Source organism: Lottia gigantea, assembly GCF_000327385.1.
Source record: "Lottia gigantea unplaced genomic scaffold LOTGIsca_10, whole genome shotgun sequence".
In the NCBI taxonomy this organism is placed as follows: Eukaryota; Metazoa; Mollusca; class Gastropoda; family Lottiidae; genus Lottia; species Lottia gigantea.
In genome coordinates, this window is record NW_008706747.1 from 3,943,878 (window position 1) to 3,961,956 (window position 18,079).

General features: G+C 32.7%; 3 protein-coding genes across 3 annotated transcripts in view; 2 read left to right on the forward strand and 1 right to left on the reverse strand.

Moving 5' to 3' along the window:
• LOTGIDRAFT_230038 (hypothetical protein) overlaps positions 1-1,362 on the forward strand; it is a gene marked incomplete at both ends in the record, with an annotated part of 23,389 nt that extends 22,027 nt beyond the window's left edge. The window contains 2 exons of the mRNA XM_009046249.1: positions 1,100-1,147; positions 1,274-1,362. Of these exons, the coding sequence (XP_009044497.1) occupies positions 1,100-1,147; positions 1,274-1,362 (137 nt within the window). The remainder of the gene's footprint in view (positions 1-1,099; positions 1,148-1,273) is intronic.
• A 4,246-nt stretch (positions 1,363-5,608) lies between these two features.
• LOTGIDRAFT_230039 (hypothetical protein) lies at positions 5,609-10,411 on the reverse strand (the record flags this gene model as incomplete). The annotated part of the gene is made up of 6 exons (XM_009046250.1): positions 5,609-5,734; positions 7,515-7,633; positions 8,387-8,656; positions 9,111-9,214; positions 9,726-9,883; positions 10,310-10,411. 6 exons carry the CDS (start codon positions 10,406-10,408, stop codon positions 5,672-5,674), a joined length of 813 nt encoding a protein of 270 aa, XP_009044498.1. The 3' UTR covers positions 5,609-5,671.
• A 945-nt stretch (positions 10,412-11,356) lies between these two features.
• Positions 11,357-17,134, forward strand: LOTGIDRAFT_109702 (hypothetical protein; the record flags this gene model as incomplete). Its single annotated transcript, XM_009046251.1, has 12 exons — positions 11,357-11,527; positions 11,679-11,773; positions 12,113-12,221; positions 12,675-12,760; positions 13,219-13,275; positions 13,489-13,597; positions 14,570-14,644; positions 14,995-15,089; positions 15,428-15,520; positions 15,813-15,879; positions 16,173-16,331; positions 16,862-17,134. Coding segments are annotated over 12 exons (1,389 nt in total), but the record flags the coding sequence as incomplete, so codon positions are not given.
• Between the last annotated feature and the right edge of the window lie 945 nt (positions 17,135-18,079).

Genomic DNA, 18,079 nt, shown 5'->3' on the forward strand with positions numbered 1-18,079 from the left:
CCATGTCAAGCTATTACAAACTTCATCTTCACAATGTCAAGTTATTACAAACTTCATCTTTACAATGTCAAGCTATTACAAACTTCATCTTCACAATGTCAAGCTATTACAAACTTCATCTTCACAATGTCAAGCGATTACAAACCTCATCTTCACAATGTCAAGTTATCACAAACCTCATCTTCACAATGTCAAGCTATTACAAACTTCATCTTCACAATGTCAAGTTATTACAAACTTCATCTTCACAATGTCAAGCTATTACAAACTTTATCTTCACAATGTCAAGCTATTACAAACTTCATCTTCACAATGTCAAGCTTTTACAAACTACATCTTCACAATATCAAGCTATTACAAACTTCATCTTCATAATGTCAAGCTATTACTAACTACATCTTCACAATGTCAAGCTATTACTAACTTCTTCTTCACAATGTCAAGCTATTACAAACTTCATCTTCACAATGTCAAGTTATTACAAACTTCATCTTTACAATGTCAAGCTATTACAAACTTCATCTTCACAATGTCAAGCTATTACAAACTTCATCTTCACAATGTCAAGCTATTACAAACTTCATCTTCACAATGTCAAGTTATTACAAACTTCATCTTCACAATGTCAATCTATTACAAACTTCATCTTCACAATGTCAAGCTATTACAAACTTCATCTTCACAATGTCAAGCTATTACAAACTACATCTTCATAATGTCAAGCTATTACAAACTTCATCTTTACAATGTCAAGCTATTACAAACTTCATCTTCACAATGTCAAGTTATTACAAACTTCATCTGTATTTAGATAATAAATTACTTGATTGAAAATCACATTCAATAATTTGGAGATGAAATCAAGAACTCTGAAACATGTCTGTATCTAACTAGCTTGTCAGAATTAAAATCCAGCTTTCTTGTTAAAATTTTTTATTAGATTGGAGAAGGAGGCTTGCAATGACAGACAGTTAAAATATGAAAAAGCAAAACAATATATCTGGTTTATAAATTACAGATGAGGAAATGTAAAATCTTTTTTTTGTTCTAATGAAATAGTTGATAATTATAATTGAAATAATGTTTGATTTTTTTTCAGAAAAGAAAAATGAATATAATAGTGTTGCACCTGAAGAAAGTACAGAAGGTTGGTTGAAATTTTATTCAAGGTCAGATGTTAGGGGGGATGGGGTTAGGGGGTGTTCTGATTGGAGACTGAAGAATGTTGTAAAATGAACCTTCAGTTCAGATGGCGATTTAATCCATTTTATAGAATTCATGGAGTGGACAAATTCTCATATTGATTTCTATTCAGAAAAACTTTTAAAAGTAGTCTGGCCCTACCCATTACAGATGGGATAAGATAAGATAAGATTTATTGTATATACGCCCATTGTGGGCAGCATACAAATATAAACAGTATAATTATGTGAAAAGAATATTGAATATAGATTTAGTATAGATATATGATGATACATGCAGAATAGATAAAATAACAATGGTACTTAATATATAAAACAATATACAGGTATCATAGTTCCTTATAGCCTGATAACAAACATAAAACAGTATAATAAAGTGAAAAGATTAAATGAATATAGATATAATATAGTTATAATACATGCAGAATATACATCAAAATATCAATAATACAAAATATAGAAAACACAGTAAAGATATCTTGGTCCCTTTTTACATTCATTAAAAGCAAACAACACAAAACGAGAAATGTCTTTTGCTATAAAAGATGGTGGGTCTAATATAATATGAAGGGATGGGTATAAATTTGTATAATTTATAAAAAATGGGAGTTAAATATTTCTCTCGGAGCTGACTGATGTTCATCTTCAACCTGATTAAGATCACAGTGTTGACATATTCTATTATTTACAGGGACATGTCTGTACCGACCTCTCTCTATTTTCAAAGAATGGTCACTCATTGATATTCGTTTGGGTTTTTTTTTTAGAGAAAAGGTAGAAATAAAGGATTTGACTTTGGCATAAGTTCGTAATTTGCTATATTCCCCATGAATGGAGGCAGCTTAAATCGTTTCGAAATAGTCTTCAATGGTTGATCTAATACATTTTGAGGATTAATTGATTTTGATATTAAAAATATCAATCAGATTTAGTACAGTCTGAGTCCAGGAATTTTGAATGGACAGATCATCAGTCATGGCAGAGTATAAAAGAGGGTTTTTAAATTGAGTTTTGGGGGTCAAGTAGTCTTTTTAGATATAAGATCATACGGAGATAAATATCAGTTTGAATTGGAAAACGTGAGAATTTATACAAAGCTCCAATATTTGATGACTTTCTAGGTAATTCTAATATAGATTTAGCAATTTTTATGGTAACTAACCAATTTTCAAACCTGACTTTTTTTGATTTGGCAACGTCCCCTCCCCAAATATCAGCACCAATTTGTTTAACGACGCTTTTATACAGCTTCAAGAGGGTTTTTGTTGGGAGACTGTCGGGCGTACAAATGTTGTTCTCGATACAGAACCATGCACGCTTGGCTTTCTTACTTAACTCAGATATTGTGTATTTAACAGACCCGTTATTGGTAAAACATATACCCAGATATTGGCACGTGTAGAGCTAGACACAAAAGGTCACATTTTATAGGAGTTGCTACGATCCAATTTGGGATTGGTAGATTTTGAGAATTTTTTAAAGCAAAATTTGGCTTAACTTTTGATACCTATAAAACACTAAATGATTAATGAGGCTATCGAGTTAAATTACAGAATATTCTCAAATTTTTCAATGTGATTTGTGAAACCAATCAACCATTTAAAGATTTAATTTTTCGTTACATTACAGTTGAATTGAATTGAAATGGAGTAAATGATAAACTGTTAAAAGAATCTGCAGACTATACTTCCAGAGATGAAACAAGAGTTGAAATGTCACCAAAAAGACCCACAGACAATATAGATTCTCTAAACATGTTATAATAACAGTATATATAACATAGTGTAGTGAACTGTCTGTTATTAAATTGTATTAGTTTGATAGAGAATTATAACTCTCTAAACATGTTATAATAACAGTATATATAACATAGTGTAGTGAACTGTCTGTTATTAAATTGTATTAGTTTGATAGAGAATTATAACTCTCTAAACATGTCATAATAACAGTATATATAACATAGTGTAGTGAACTGTCTGTTATTAAATTGTATTAGTTTGATAGAGAATTATAACTCTCTAAACATGTTATAATAACAGTATATATAACATAGTGTAGTGAACTGTCTGTTATTAAATTGTATTAGTTTGATAGAGAATTATAACTCTCTAAACATGTCATAATAACAGTATATATAACATAGTGTAGTGAACTGTTTGTTATTAAATTGTATTAGTTTGATAGAGAATTATAACTCTCTAAACATGTTATAATAACAGTATATATAACATAGTGTAGTGAACTGTCTGTTATTAAATTGTATTAGTTTGATAGAGAATTATAACTCTCTAAACATGTTATAATAACAGTATATATAACATAGTGTAGTGAACTGTCTGTTATTAAATTGTATTAGTTTGATAGAGAATTATAACTCTCTAAACATGTTATAATAACAGTATATATAACATAGTGTAGTGAACTGTCTGTTATTAAATTGTATTAGTTTGATTGAGAATTATAACTCTCTAAACATGTAACAGTATAATATTTGTTATTTTACTTTTTATAGTCCTAGATAAACATAGCTTATTGTTATATTTTTTAGTTTGTTATTAGATTGTTTAAGTTTGATTGAGAATTATATTCTCTTGGTTTATATCATTATAATAATTATAACATAGTTTTTTATAGTCCTAGATAACCATAGCTTATTGTTATATTTTTTAGTTTGTTATTAGATTGTTTAAGTTTGATTGAGAATTATATTCTCTTGGTTTATATCATTATAATAATTATAACATAGTTTTTTATAGTCCTAGATAACCATAGCTTATTGTTATATTTTTTAGTTTGTTATTAGATTGTTTAAGTTTGATTGAGAATTATATTCTCTTGGTTTATATCATTATAATAATTATAACATAGTTTTTTATAGTCCTAGATAACCATAGCTTATTGTTATATTTTTTAGTTTGTTATTAGATTGTTTAAGTTTGATTGAGAATTATATTCTCTTGGTTTATATCATTATAATAATTATAACATAGTTTTTTATAGTCCTAGATAACCATAGCTTATTGTTATATTTTTTTGTTTGTTATTAGATTGTTTAAGTTTGATTGAGAATTATATTCTCATGGTTTATGACATTATATATAAGGTTAACTTGAGATATAAAAACACCAGGATGCTATTTATTCTGTTTAGAAATGTTTATTCTTTATATATATAAGATATTGATAAACTCAAAATTACACAGCATATTTTTACCAACTTACCTACTTTTCACATATATCAGTTACAGTACAAATTATCAAGTTTATATTTTATTGTGTAATATTGTACACTTGTTATTGTTACCAACTAAAAACAGTTTCCATCCAGTTATATCAATATTATTATATACTTATATTTTTCTACTAGAATTATATTTTGATAGAATTTTTTATTGTTATTTGCTATTTTGCTAAGTTTTTGATAAAATGTAGTGATAAATCTTAAATATGAACTTTCTTAAAGTGTTGATCTTTGTTTTCACACATCAGTTGTACAAATTATCAAGTTTATATTTTATTGTGTAATATTGTACACTTGTTATTGTTATCAACTAAAAACAGTTTCCATCCTGTTATATTTTTATATACTTATATTTTTCTACTAGAATTATATTTTGATAGAATTTTTTTATTGTTATTTGCTATTTTGCTAAGTTTTTTAATAAAATGTAGTGATAAATCTTAAATATGAACTTTCTTGAAGTGTTGAACAATGAAAATCTATAAATAGATATAGATTCAGTTGTATATTTATGAAACCATCAGAAAATTGGCACTCAAAAACCCAAATCAACAACGAACTACAAGCTTTCAAGGATAAAGAAATCATTCTGCCCCCTATTTGTATCCCCAGTTCCACTGGAAGAAAGCTACCCTGAGAGGTTACAAAGCAAATATTGTTTATTAAGGGGACAGATTTGTTTGATTCTCTAGTCTCAAAAACGGGAAGTTTTTTTTTAGCTGAGCTAATCAGTGATAGTGTTCACAGCTCACCATCATATACATAACATAACAATACTGCTATCTTCACAATGTCAAGTTATTAAAAACTTCATACTTATACCTTGACTGTAATAGCCACCTTTACTGTATCACGCAATGCAGCGATTTGATTGGATTGTATGCCAACGAATACAGCCAATCATATTTCTCGACAGAAAGACAGTAAATATTATGTCATATCATTAATAGACTTTCTGTTAAGGATTCTGATTGGCTGTATTCCCAGCATACAATCCAATCAAATCAAATCAATCAAATTACAAACTCCTGTGATACATGGTCATAATTGCTTGACATTGTGAAGAAGTAATACGTCTTACAAAGAGGTTTCCATAGCAATAAATTCATATTATTGCCTCTGAAGAGATTGATAAGATAAATAATTAATTGAAATTCAAACATTATACAAGATACATTAACTATTTTATTCATAAAACAAATACATTTAATATCAACAAGAAAAAACATTCAACTTGATTTTAGTCGTTTCACTTTTTTCTTCTGTGGTAATGGCAATTTGTGTTTTTTACCCTAAAATAGAAAAAATAATTTCCAAATTTGAAATCAACAGGAAGACACACAAGGCCATAAAAAAATATGCCCAGCTTTACGAATGTTAATTAAGGGATTTGATTGGATTGTAATACAAGCAAATACAGACAATCATAGGTCCAGACAGAAAGTCTTAACATAGCCATAATGTTTACAACATTTCTATCCAGTGCTCTGATTGGCTGTATTTAAGCGCAGGCATACAATCCAATCAAATTGCTGTGGCAATGGCAGTCAAGGTATAAGTATGAAGTTTGACTTGACATTCATTCGACCTGACCAGTTCTCAGTATCAACGACCAAACCAACAACACAGAATCATCCAATTTGAACCAATCCAACTACCAACTACTACGACTACCAACAACTACCTAGTTTGTGATATCAGTTAGCTGGAAGCGAACGTTAACTTGTCATCTACCAACAACTGCCCAGTTTGTGATATCAGCATCCACTGGAAGCGACCGTTAACTTGTCATCTACCAACAACTACCTAGTTTGTGATATCAGCATCCACTGGAAGCGACCGTTAACTTGTCATCTACCAACAACTACCTAGTCTGTGATATCAGCTAGCTGGAAGCGACCGTTAACTTGTCATCTACCAACAACTACCTAGTTTGTGATATCAGCATCCACTGGAAGCGACCGTTAACTTGTCATCTACCAACAACTACCTAGTCTGTGATATCAGCATCCACTGGAAGCGAACGTTAACTTGTCATCTACCAACAACTACCTAGTTTGTGATATCAGTTAGCTGGAAGCGAACGTTAACTTGTCATCTACCAACAACTACCTAGTCTGTGATATCAGCATCCACTGGAAGCGAACGTTAACTTGTCATCTACCAACAACTACCTAGTCTGTGATATCAGTTAGCTGGAAGTGAACGTTAACTTGTCATCTACCAACAACTACCTAGTTTGTGATATCAGTTAGCTGGAAGCGAACGTTAACTTGTCATCTACCAACAACTACCTAATCTGTGATATCAGCATCCACTGGAAGCAACCGTTAACTTGTCATCTACCAACAACAACCTAGTTTGTGATATCAGCATCCACTGGAAGCGACCGTTAACTTGTCATCTACCAACAACTACCTAGTTTGTGATATCAGCATCCACTGGAAGCGAACGTTAACTTGTCATCTACCAACAACTACCTAGTTTGCGATATCAGCATCCACTGGAAGCGAACGTTAACTTGTCATCTACCAACAACTACCTAGTCTGTGATATCAGCATCCACTGGAAGCGAACGTTAACTTGTCATCTACCAACAACTACCTAGTCTGTGATATCAGTTAGCTGGAAGCGAACGTTAACTTGTCATCTACCAACAACTACCTAGTTTGTGATATCAGCATCCACTGGAAGCGACCGTTAACTTGTCATCTACCAACATCAACCTAGTTTGTGATATCAGCATCCACTGGAAGCGAACGTTAACTTGTCATCTACCAACAACTACCTAGTTTGCGATATCAGCATCTGCTGGAAGCGAACGTTAACTTGTCATCTACCAACAACTACCTACAACTACCTAGTTTGCGATATCATCATCTGCTGGAAACGAACGTTAACTTGTCATCTACCAACAACTACCTAGTTTGCGATATCAGCATCTGCTGGAAACGAACGTTAACTTGTCATCTACCAACAACTACCTAGTTGGACATTTTAAAGAGGACAAACTTCTGAATAAAAAGTTTATAAACATCTTTACAATCCCTTTAAGTTAAAATAATTACTTACATTTAAAGTTTTGCTGAGTTTTTTAGGTTTATCTTCGACAGCCTGTTTTTGTGTCACCTCCATTTCATCAAAATCAAAATCTGACCCCCCACCATCATCCTCTTTTTCATTTCCGTCTTCTAAAATAAAAAAAAATAATTTTAAGATTAGGTTAAATGGAAAATCAGTCTTGACAAAGAAGCTGACACACGTTTCAGATACACAATCCTCATCAGGACAGCTAGTTTTAGAAATGGAAGTGAACTTTCCAATATTGGACTTAATGTTAGCTAATTGACAAGAGCTCATCTCATGCTGTTGAGACATGTTTCAGATATACAATCCTCATCAGGACAGCTAGTTTTAGAAATGGAAGTGAACTTTCCAATATAGGACTTAATGTTAGCTAATAGACTAGAGCTTATCTCTTACTGCTTACACATGTTTCAGACATACAATCCTCATCAGGACAGCTAGTTTTAGAAATGGAGGTTAACTTTCTAATGTTAGCTGATTGACTAGAGCTCATCTCATACTACTGACACATGTTTCAGATACACAATCCTCATCAGGATAGCTAGTTTTAGAAATGGAAGTGAACTTTCCAATATAGGACTTAATGTAAGCTAATTGACTTGAGCTCATCTCATGTTGCTGACACAATTTTCAGATATACAATCCTCATCAGGACAGCTAGTTTTAGAAATGGAAGTGAACTTTCCAATATAGGACTTAATGTTAGCTAATTGACAAGAGCTCATCTCATGTTGCTGTTTCAGATACACAATCCTCAGGACAAAGTGTTTCCCTTTATAAAACTAACTGTCCTGATGAGGATTGTGTATCTGAAACATGAGGCAGCAACATGAGATGAGCTCTAGTTTTTGCCCTACCTTCTTCTGGATATAAATCTGAAAAATCATCATCATCATTCACAGGCCTGTCATCGTCATCAGAATCTATATCCAGAAATCCTCCATCCCCAACAGCACTGGCAGAGACAGCCACAGGATTCTTAACCTTTGAACCTTTTGTTGGTAAATTACCAAACATTGAAAATTTCTCGTCATTGTCTGACATGTTATCCTCGTCATTTTGTTGCTGCTGTTTCTGTAAATTTCCAAAAGGTTTAAATTTTTCTCCAGTTTCTTGACACCTTTTCCCTGCAAAAAATTAAAAATATATTAACAAATATTGTTTAGTCTAAGTTTGGCAAAAAGCTGCAAAGATTCTTACAGATCAATTTGATAAAGCTAATAATACTTACTTACTAAACAAAACTATGAATCAAAATAATGAATCGCGAGATAAAAATACATTCCAAGATATAGGACTGACTCTCGAAAGCAATTACAATGGCTTCAGAATTTTTCTTACCCTGAAAAGGATTTGAACCCATGGCACTCAATCCCCTTGCAATTCAATCTATATGAACAGTTCATTTCCTGTTACTGTGGTATTGCTGTTATTTTGGATTTTGTTTTGAGGTTCAAATCCTTAGTACCGGAACTGAGGTTTTTTTCGGATTTGGTCAGAGAGTGTCACAGAGGTTTAGAGATCCACTGATCCAATAGATGATTCAATGCCAAGTGGAAATAAATTGAGTCTTAAACTTACATTCTCGTAATGCACGTTTAAATTTTCTACCGTTAATATGTCTATCAATATCTTTAGGTGTATGATTAACATGAATCTGAGTCAGTCTACAATACAGGTGCTTCCTGAAATATAATACAAGTTACAAAAATTACGTATTCATAGCTAAATATTGTCCAAACAAAATTGGCCCTACTGTAATGGTAGCAAATATGAGCCAATCAAAACAAAGCACTCGTTATGACGCTTTGTCTAGAAACGTAAACAAAACAAACATTACATATTTTGATGAATATGTACGGTACAGAATTGAACCGGCAAACGTGTTTTGTTTACATGACCTCATTTCTGTTCTACCGATCTGATTGGTCAGATTTAAATGCCACCAATCTCATTTCCACGTCCTCAAAACGAAGGGTAGTGGACTTAGTTTAATACAGGTTAATAAAACCATGTCAAAATATTTGTGAAATCTTAGGTTAGATTACTGTGTTATTCAATTGCATGAATGCTTTTTTACCTCAACCCTCCATCTCTATAAGGGGAGAAACCAAATTCCCGATGTACCAGGTACACCAGTATCAAACCCACTGGGGGTGCCCCACCCTAAACGAAATCAAGTCAATGGTAACTTACTCATGAAATTTTTTGGTACTTGGTACAAGATGATCAGCATGTTCATCATAGTTGTAATCACTCTGTGCCTTTAATTTCAGGAATTTTTTACCACTGATGTAGGTTGTGATGGCTAGCTCGGTTGACGGCATCTCGTGTCCAGATAGACAACATTTTATCTGAAATGAAAGAAAATGCGTTATTGTGCGATAGATATGTGTAAACACAAAGCACTGTCGCTAGCAATTTGAAATGTCATCTCCTAGCTGGGCGTTTAGTTTTGGGTCTAGTAGTTTCCCCTTATTAATAGTCTACTCATTGGCAAGAAGTATTAAGCCACACCACAGCAAGAGCTGTGAAGTCGAAGAATCGGCCTGTCACTAATTTTGAAATTCAATACTGTTAATAATTGTAATTCAGTCTAATTCAACTGACAGGTCAATCAATTCTTACAATTTTCAAAATCAAACTAGCATAGACTACTGATAAATTGAAAGTAGAAAATCTACATTTTGCAAACAAAGAAATTCTTGGTGATTTTAATGAAAATCGCAACACCTACATCCATGAATTTGAAAATTTTCAAAAGGACAGAACTTTCTCACCTTATTTGTCTCTTTATCCAACTCAAGTTCACGATATTTCTTTAGTAATTCCTCAACTTCTGTGTCTAATGTACCCACGTGCTTCTTCAAGGCAGCCATCTTTCTTGTTTACAAAATTCCATTTCCGCTTCCGTTTCTAATGACGACATGTAAACTAAAATGGCTGCCGAATGGAGCTAATATTCTGTCAACAGGTAATCTTTGCTGTTTTCTTCCCTAAATTTCGACTGCTTTAAAATTTTCCGAGTTTTCTTTTAAGTATCCGACTGATTTGCTATTCTTGTAAGTTGACAAGGCTGTTTCTTTCAATATTTAAAGATTTAGACAAGATATTTCGATTTTGTTATTTTCGTTTCTCAAAAAACTCAATTCAAATTACATTTTGACAGATTGGCTAAGTAAAATTTGCGAAATTGACAAACCATTTAAACTGCTTGCAACCTTTGCCAGTGCTTTTTTGGAAGAGTGACTTCTGGGTCTAAAGTTCCATATTCATTATTCTGACAGAATGCATTGTGATATATCTCAGGGGTAGCCTAGTAGCATTAGCAATCTGGAGATGAGAAACTGTTAAATAAAAGAGAAGAAGTAAAGACTAAGAAGAGATAAGATGAGTGGTAATTCAACGATGGCGGTACCTACCCCAACTCCCCAACCCCCCAGATCTAGTACTAATTCACCTCTATCTATGGTCCTAAAAGACAGTAAGTCACCTTATTTTACCTTAATCCTTTGAACCTTGAGTTTAAATAAAATATAACTTTGTACACCTTCTAAAGCGCCATTGAATGCTTATGTTAGAGCATTAATGAGCGCTATATTAAGTTCAATAATCTTAATCCAAGTAATTTGAAAGCTTATAACATTAACATTATGTGAAGTCACTTCACTTAGGTATATAGGCTATCACATAATTATGTGACCAGTAGAAAACATCGTCTCAAATGACCAGACATCTTATAGAACTTTACATCCTTCCTCTGTCCAAAAGCCAATTTTCACTTCAGAAATTTAATCCACATATTTTTGATTCCTTTTTCAGATTTTTTACCAGAAATTCGTAACAGTAAAAATCAAGTTGATAAAAATAAACCTCTACCAACATCTCTTCAGAATGATTTTTTACCTGATGATGTTTTATTTGCCCTGACACAGCCTCCACCCCCCAGGGATAAACTGGGTCCTGCCCCTAAATTACGGAATCTGAACACTTCTACTGTAAGTCCATTGTCTTTGCAGATCAACAACGAAAAATCCTGGAATATCTTCAGAGAAAATCAAACATAACTTCTTGCATCTTTATATATATTTAGTGTATTTCATTGATTGAAAATTCTTAATATTTTCTGCGACCTATTTTCAGGTACAGTCTCGGCCGATTCCAAGTAATGTCTGGAACTATAAACGTCGAGATAAATTCAAACATTTAACAAATTCTACCACCTGTATTTGTGGTGCTGGCAAGTAAGTAATTGGATCTTCTTTTCTTTTTTTTCTTTTTTAGGGTCTTCTGGTGTATATATAAGAAATGTTGGAATTTAGGGTTAAACTAAGCCACAAATATCGAAAGAAATCGTAGGTGATTTAGTCTGTAGAGCGGAATTCAAATGTTTTTCTAAACAAATGCAAATATCGACCCTTATAGTATTTCTTGAAATAACATATAGTAAACTTAAAAAAAAAATTATAAGTTAATTAATAAGGTAATAAATAAGTTCATGCTAATTTACTGAGACTATTCTAATGACCAGGTATATTTGAGCTTGTCCAAAAATGGTGAAAACCTTATTTTGTCTTTTCTAGAGATATATCATTCCTGTATGACGTACCACTTACTAACCCAACACTAGAACGTCCAGATAACATTGATGGTAGTGTCATTAGAAATGATTTTGAGGAAAAACCGAAACAGGTAAATGTATTTTCCATTTACAAAAGAAATTCTGAGATAATTTCAACAAATCGCAAATCTCACATTCACTGATCTGCGAGAATGATTGACAGCTGAATATTGACCAATCAGCTGCCATGTTTTACCTACAAACAACAAAGCGACAAAGGGTGTGTCATAAATGAAATATAAATTTTAATGACTCGTGTATATGTGATAAAATGGTATTGAGGTTTGGGTGCCTTACTTGTAATACAGATGAAAGATATCTAGAAAGATTGGAGAGAGAGTTATTTTGTATGGTGATTAACAACTGTATCTAAGTGGGCGGAGCCTAAGCTGCTCTAGCAGATTCGTGAATTCAATCAACACTGACACAAAGAGCCTTGAAAATAAACAATAAGTACACCAATACTGAAATTGATTACTGGTAGAGCAAATATTTAGACAACTATAATCTATTCCCAATTATAGCCATTACAGCTTCCTGACACTCTGGTACCAGAAGAATATCATATTGTTAAAAATAAAGGTGTATTGGGTATTGAATTCCATGAAGAGTAAGTTAGCAATCTTTTTAAATAACAATATAATTTTATGACAGAAAATAAGTACAATGATTTTTTTCTATTTTGAAGTCACCCTTTTAAAACTGGTCCCCCATTCCATTTAAAGCTACGCACTGAAGGAACGGGTAGAGCTATTGTTATCTTGGCGTTGATTGGTCGATATTCACGTCATACCCTACAGTAACGTCATTGGGGTTCCAAGTTGTCAATAGACGACATCTCGCTAAATCCTGTAGTCAATATTGTTACTGTGAGATTTAGACCGTCTTTGTTGTTAGTGTAGCGATAAGCGAACACAACAGAATACCAGTTTATGTTAACGCCATTATAACACCAATCATTTACTATGGTCCCAAGGGTGCCTTACTTAGTGAACCTAATTACATAAGTTTACTTCAAACGAAATATCATTTATCTTCAAGTTTTTACATATTTGTTGTTATTGACAGTAAATACAGTACTCATATTGAAGATCATGAGAAACATCTGATGGTTTTCCCCTCTATGTAAGTTATATTTTTAATTTTCCTAGTTTAGGTATGACAGCTTGATATGAGAACAATTTATAATTCTTATGGATTGGATCTTTGCATTAAAAGTGAGCCAACTCACCTTACAGAAAAAAATCAATTAACAACTGCTGTGCTATTAAGGTTTCCCTATAATTGAAAATTTTAGCCTATCACTTACCTAACACGAGTGAGGTATTGATTTTGTAGGAAACCAACAAGTCGTTATGAAGTCTTACAGTTGAAGAAAGTTTTAGATGATTTGTTGGAAAAGATAGGGGCTAATGATACAGATGTTGATGTTAGAGGGCCCACTCAGGTACGTAGCCCCTCCCCCAATTTTTACTTAGCCCCTCCCCTGATATCTTTAGCCTTCATATTTCAGAGTCAAAGTCCACTCAGGTAACCTCTCCCCTAATATCTTTAAACCTCAAGAACGTAAGTTTCAAAGGGCCCACTCAGGTCCCTAGCCTCTCCCCCAAAATCTTTATACTTCAAAAGATAGACATGACCCGTATAGCTCCCCATTTCTACAGAATTATAGCCTGCACTTTTTCTAAAATAGCCGCCATTTACTTTATGTAGCTTAATGACCATATGGAGACCATATCTACCCCTGAATATTGTGTATTTCTATTGACAAAGATTTTTTATTTTCTGCTGCTATCATTTAGATTTTTCATTTTAATCATCATCCTTGTATATTTTTATCAGCTATACTTTTAAAAGGTAAACATGAAACTGAAGAGGAATGCATGTGCATTGGGTATCCTTGGGACTTTTGGGACACCCAAAAACCACATTTTTTTCACATCATACATGCTCATTCAATTGTAGATCAAATGTATGCAAAATATAATGATTGACTTTGAATGTTTGTGTATTTTATAGCAGACTACAGTAATTCACTTGCATGTCAATTTATGTTTGTGTCAATAACACGACTGTCAAAATTTATTTTTCACACTTTAGATTAATTAGCTCTATTAATTAGGAAGAATTCTTATTAAAACACTTGTCAATGACATCTATTATTTGTTCATTCACTTTTGTTGCATTTGTCTTTTGATTGGTCAATCATTTCAAATCTAGCTGTATTAACCAATCAAATAAGTGTATTTCTAAAAATCTGGATTTTATCTTAGCTTAAAAAATTTGCGAAACAGGCAATGCCAGTCTTGACCTGTGTTTCACGAGATCACTATCCCCAACTTTAAAGCTTTGTTTGATTGTATTTCAACCTAAAATGGATATTTTGAGGACTAATTATGGCGAGGATGATTTCTTACAGATGCATAATTTACTGGAATTGATTAAAAAAGAACAGAATATTTATAATGTTGTTTTTCATGAACTAATTAGACAGGTAAGGCTCGTTGAATATTTTTAGATTATCAAGTTCTTCAGTTTGCATTGAACTTTTGATGACATAAATCAGTACTGTTTTGATGCTGATATTCCAATCACTAGGAAATTATCAGCAGAATAGGATATACATGTATATACCAACAAAAGATGGCACATTTATATTATTTCTTTAAATGAAACAACATTTCAGAGCTTTCGTTTCGACATGTTTCTCAGGCACATAATGATAATAAGTGATAAGCAATATATATATATATATATATTTGGGCAGTTTTTATTTTTGATCCATAAAATTGTGTCTATACATTGTAAGCTCTTACGTCAATATATTTGATAAACTAATTGTAGACAAGCGTGGAGTGTGCTGAAAGAGGTGAATTATTGGCCACGTTACGTAAAAAATACAGTGATCTGTTAAACAGAATTCCCTCACAGATAAAAAGGTATAATCAGAATTATATTTTTAAAACTGTGTTATTAACTCACTAAATTCCAAAGCATTGAATTGGTTCTAAGCATTTAAGAGCTGCGATGGCCAGAGAGTTAGGCGTTTGCTCTATAGCCTGAAAGTGGGGCTGCAGGACTCAGTGAGTTAGATGCTCACTCAAGGTCTAGAGGTCCAGGTCCAATTTATCACTTATTTGTGATGATTAAATGGGCATAACTCTGTTATAATTATGTTTTTGAATATTCATTGATTTTTAGGCATGCAAAGTTTGAAAGTTTTAATGCATATTTTTGCATGCATCAGTATTGTTCTTAATTATTTTTTTGCTTTCAGTTTGCATGAAGAGGTGATGGCACAGAGAGCTTTAGATAGAAGATTAACAGAGGAACTGATGAGATTTAAAACAACTATCAGTATCTTAACAAGGTCTGTATCTAAATCTCTTTTACCCCTTTTAACTCTGAGTGTGAATAAAATAAACATCGCATAGCCTGAACTCCAAGCTGGGTTAATCCCTCGAACACTGAGTACAATAGTACCTATGCCAGGAAGTAATATGATTTAAAGTGTATTACGTTAATGTTATGTGATGTCACTTGGTAATGACCACTTCACTAGCTGCTCGTTTAAATATTTGATGCAATTATGTGGAGAGTAAAGCGGCCGCTAAATCGTTTAGTAAATATTTATATTTATTTGTTATTTTTTAACTTTTTAGTGAATTAACTGAAATTAAAGAGCATGACATCAGAGTAACCAAGGAGGCTCAAAAGGCTCAGGAAGATGTAAGCCATTTTATTTTAACTATTTCAGTTTAATGAATTCGCCATTTGTTGTGTCAAAAATTTTTCTACATTCTTTTATGGCTGCCATGAAAAAAGGAAAAAAAATTTAAATGCAAAACTGTTCAATAGAGTCAGAATTAAAAAAAAAATAGGCACATTGCTTTATAAAGCCTTAAAAAACATTAGAGAATGGTACAACATAAAACTCCATTCAATTTCATTTTAAAATATTTGGCAAAATATTTTCTTTATTTTGCATCCAAGTTGCATTCATAAACTTTGGACTTTTTCAGTTAAAATATGCATTATCAGAAGCTCAAAAGAATGCCAGCCTGTTGTCTGAATATCACGATTTATACGAACTACAACGTCAAAGACTAGAACAACAGGTCTCAACTTTAACGTCTGAACGAGAACTGTGGAGTACAGCTGCTTACAGCCTAGCCATGAAGGTAAGTGATGATTGAAAACTGTAAGCTAAGAGTTGTCTCACATGAATTGTTAAGTACAGATACAGTTCGATAGTGATGTGGGCCAAGAGTTGTACCAGGGCTATTAATAATAGTGGTGTTTCGAAGAACTCAAAATTCTGGCAGTTGAGACATGTTACAGAACAGTTCATGTTGGTTATAGAGACTGCTATATTTGGGCAAGGAGGTTTTTTGTGTATCAACACCAAAGATGTGAAAATAAATATATAGTTTGGCAAAATGATATCTCAGTGTAATTTAGTCTAACTTCGAAGGTAGGGGTTATAAAACCAAATACTATCTCTAGGCACAAGGTTAGCTCAGTGTGAATCATACATTGGGTGAAAAGTCTGGAGAGATTTCCAAAGCGCGTAAATTTTTGAATTTTAAGCTCCAAATTGCTATTCTTTTCTTTTTTTCACAGTGTGATGCAAGCTAAATCTCCTGTAAAGTAAAGAACTTCTTTTAGTCATCTTAGTAACAGCTTCAAACCCTTTGAATTTATCTTGTAGGTAACAGAAGAATGTCAACTAACCACCGCCAAACGACTTCATGTCAGCGAGAAAGCCTGGGCTAAACTAGCCCACCATTTTACAATTCTACTGAGTGATAAAGACACAGAATTACTCACTATCATCCAGACACATGTAGAAGATTGGCGAGACTTGATTGAAGATTTTAATCTGGCGTTGAAACAAAGGGAAGGAGATATGAAAGATAATCTAAGTTCTATTAAAACTGGGATTGAACGATGGAATCAAGACTTTCATAAAACTTGTTTGTAAGTTGACAGACCTTTTTTAGCAATTGGGAGAAAGGAAAGTGTCAAAGCCTTTTCGAGCAGTCTCTCAGTGAGTTACATGCTTGCTCGCTAACCTGAGGATCCAGACAAAGATCAAAAGGGGCTGACATGACAGCCCAAGATCGTCGTAAATCCTTTTTGGGCTGTGGTTACTGAGTAAGACACTTGTCTGGTCAATTGAAGGTCCATGGTTAAATCACATCATAGAACGAGATGTAAATTAGGATTTTTCAACTGTCAATGATACACGTTTGAGAGGCAATATTTTGCTATAAACTCAGTTTTCCTGGATTTTGTCTTAAATAAAAAATGTTTTTTCAGCAACAAAGAAGGAATGATGATAAAACCTCCAGATATACCCAAAATGAAAATTTTAGCCTCAGATATCCAAGCATGGGAAGAGGTAACTATGAACAAATATTTTTTTGAAAAAAATTATCAATTCTGATTCTACTAAATTCAGTACCGGTACTCCAAAAACTCATATAACAATGAAGCTAGGTTTAAATTAATATAAATATTATCAATATACAATATTAATATAGACTAGGGGATAAACTCATCGGACAAACGATTATTCTTTCCAATTTTACGCAACTAATTTTCTACAAGGCTAATCCTAATTCTTAACAGCAATGTTATAACCTGAAATTATTAATTCTTTATGATATGTAATGGATCTTTCTATTTTGTTCTTGTAGATTTTGAGTAAAGAGTCAGAAACATTCGGTGGTGATCTATTTTTGTCCAATCTTGACATCCTAATGAATATTCGTAAAGAAATGGAAGGCTGGACTGACATGGCGTTACGTGTGTTCGGTCGTCATCGTGGATTGGATGGTAAAACACATACAGAACAGGTTAACATGATGGTACTCAACGAGGTAGGTGGAGCAGACGTATATTTTTAACTTTTGAGCTCTTAGGA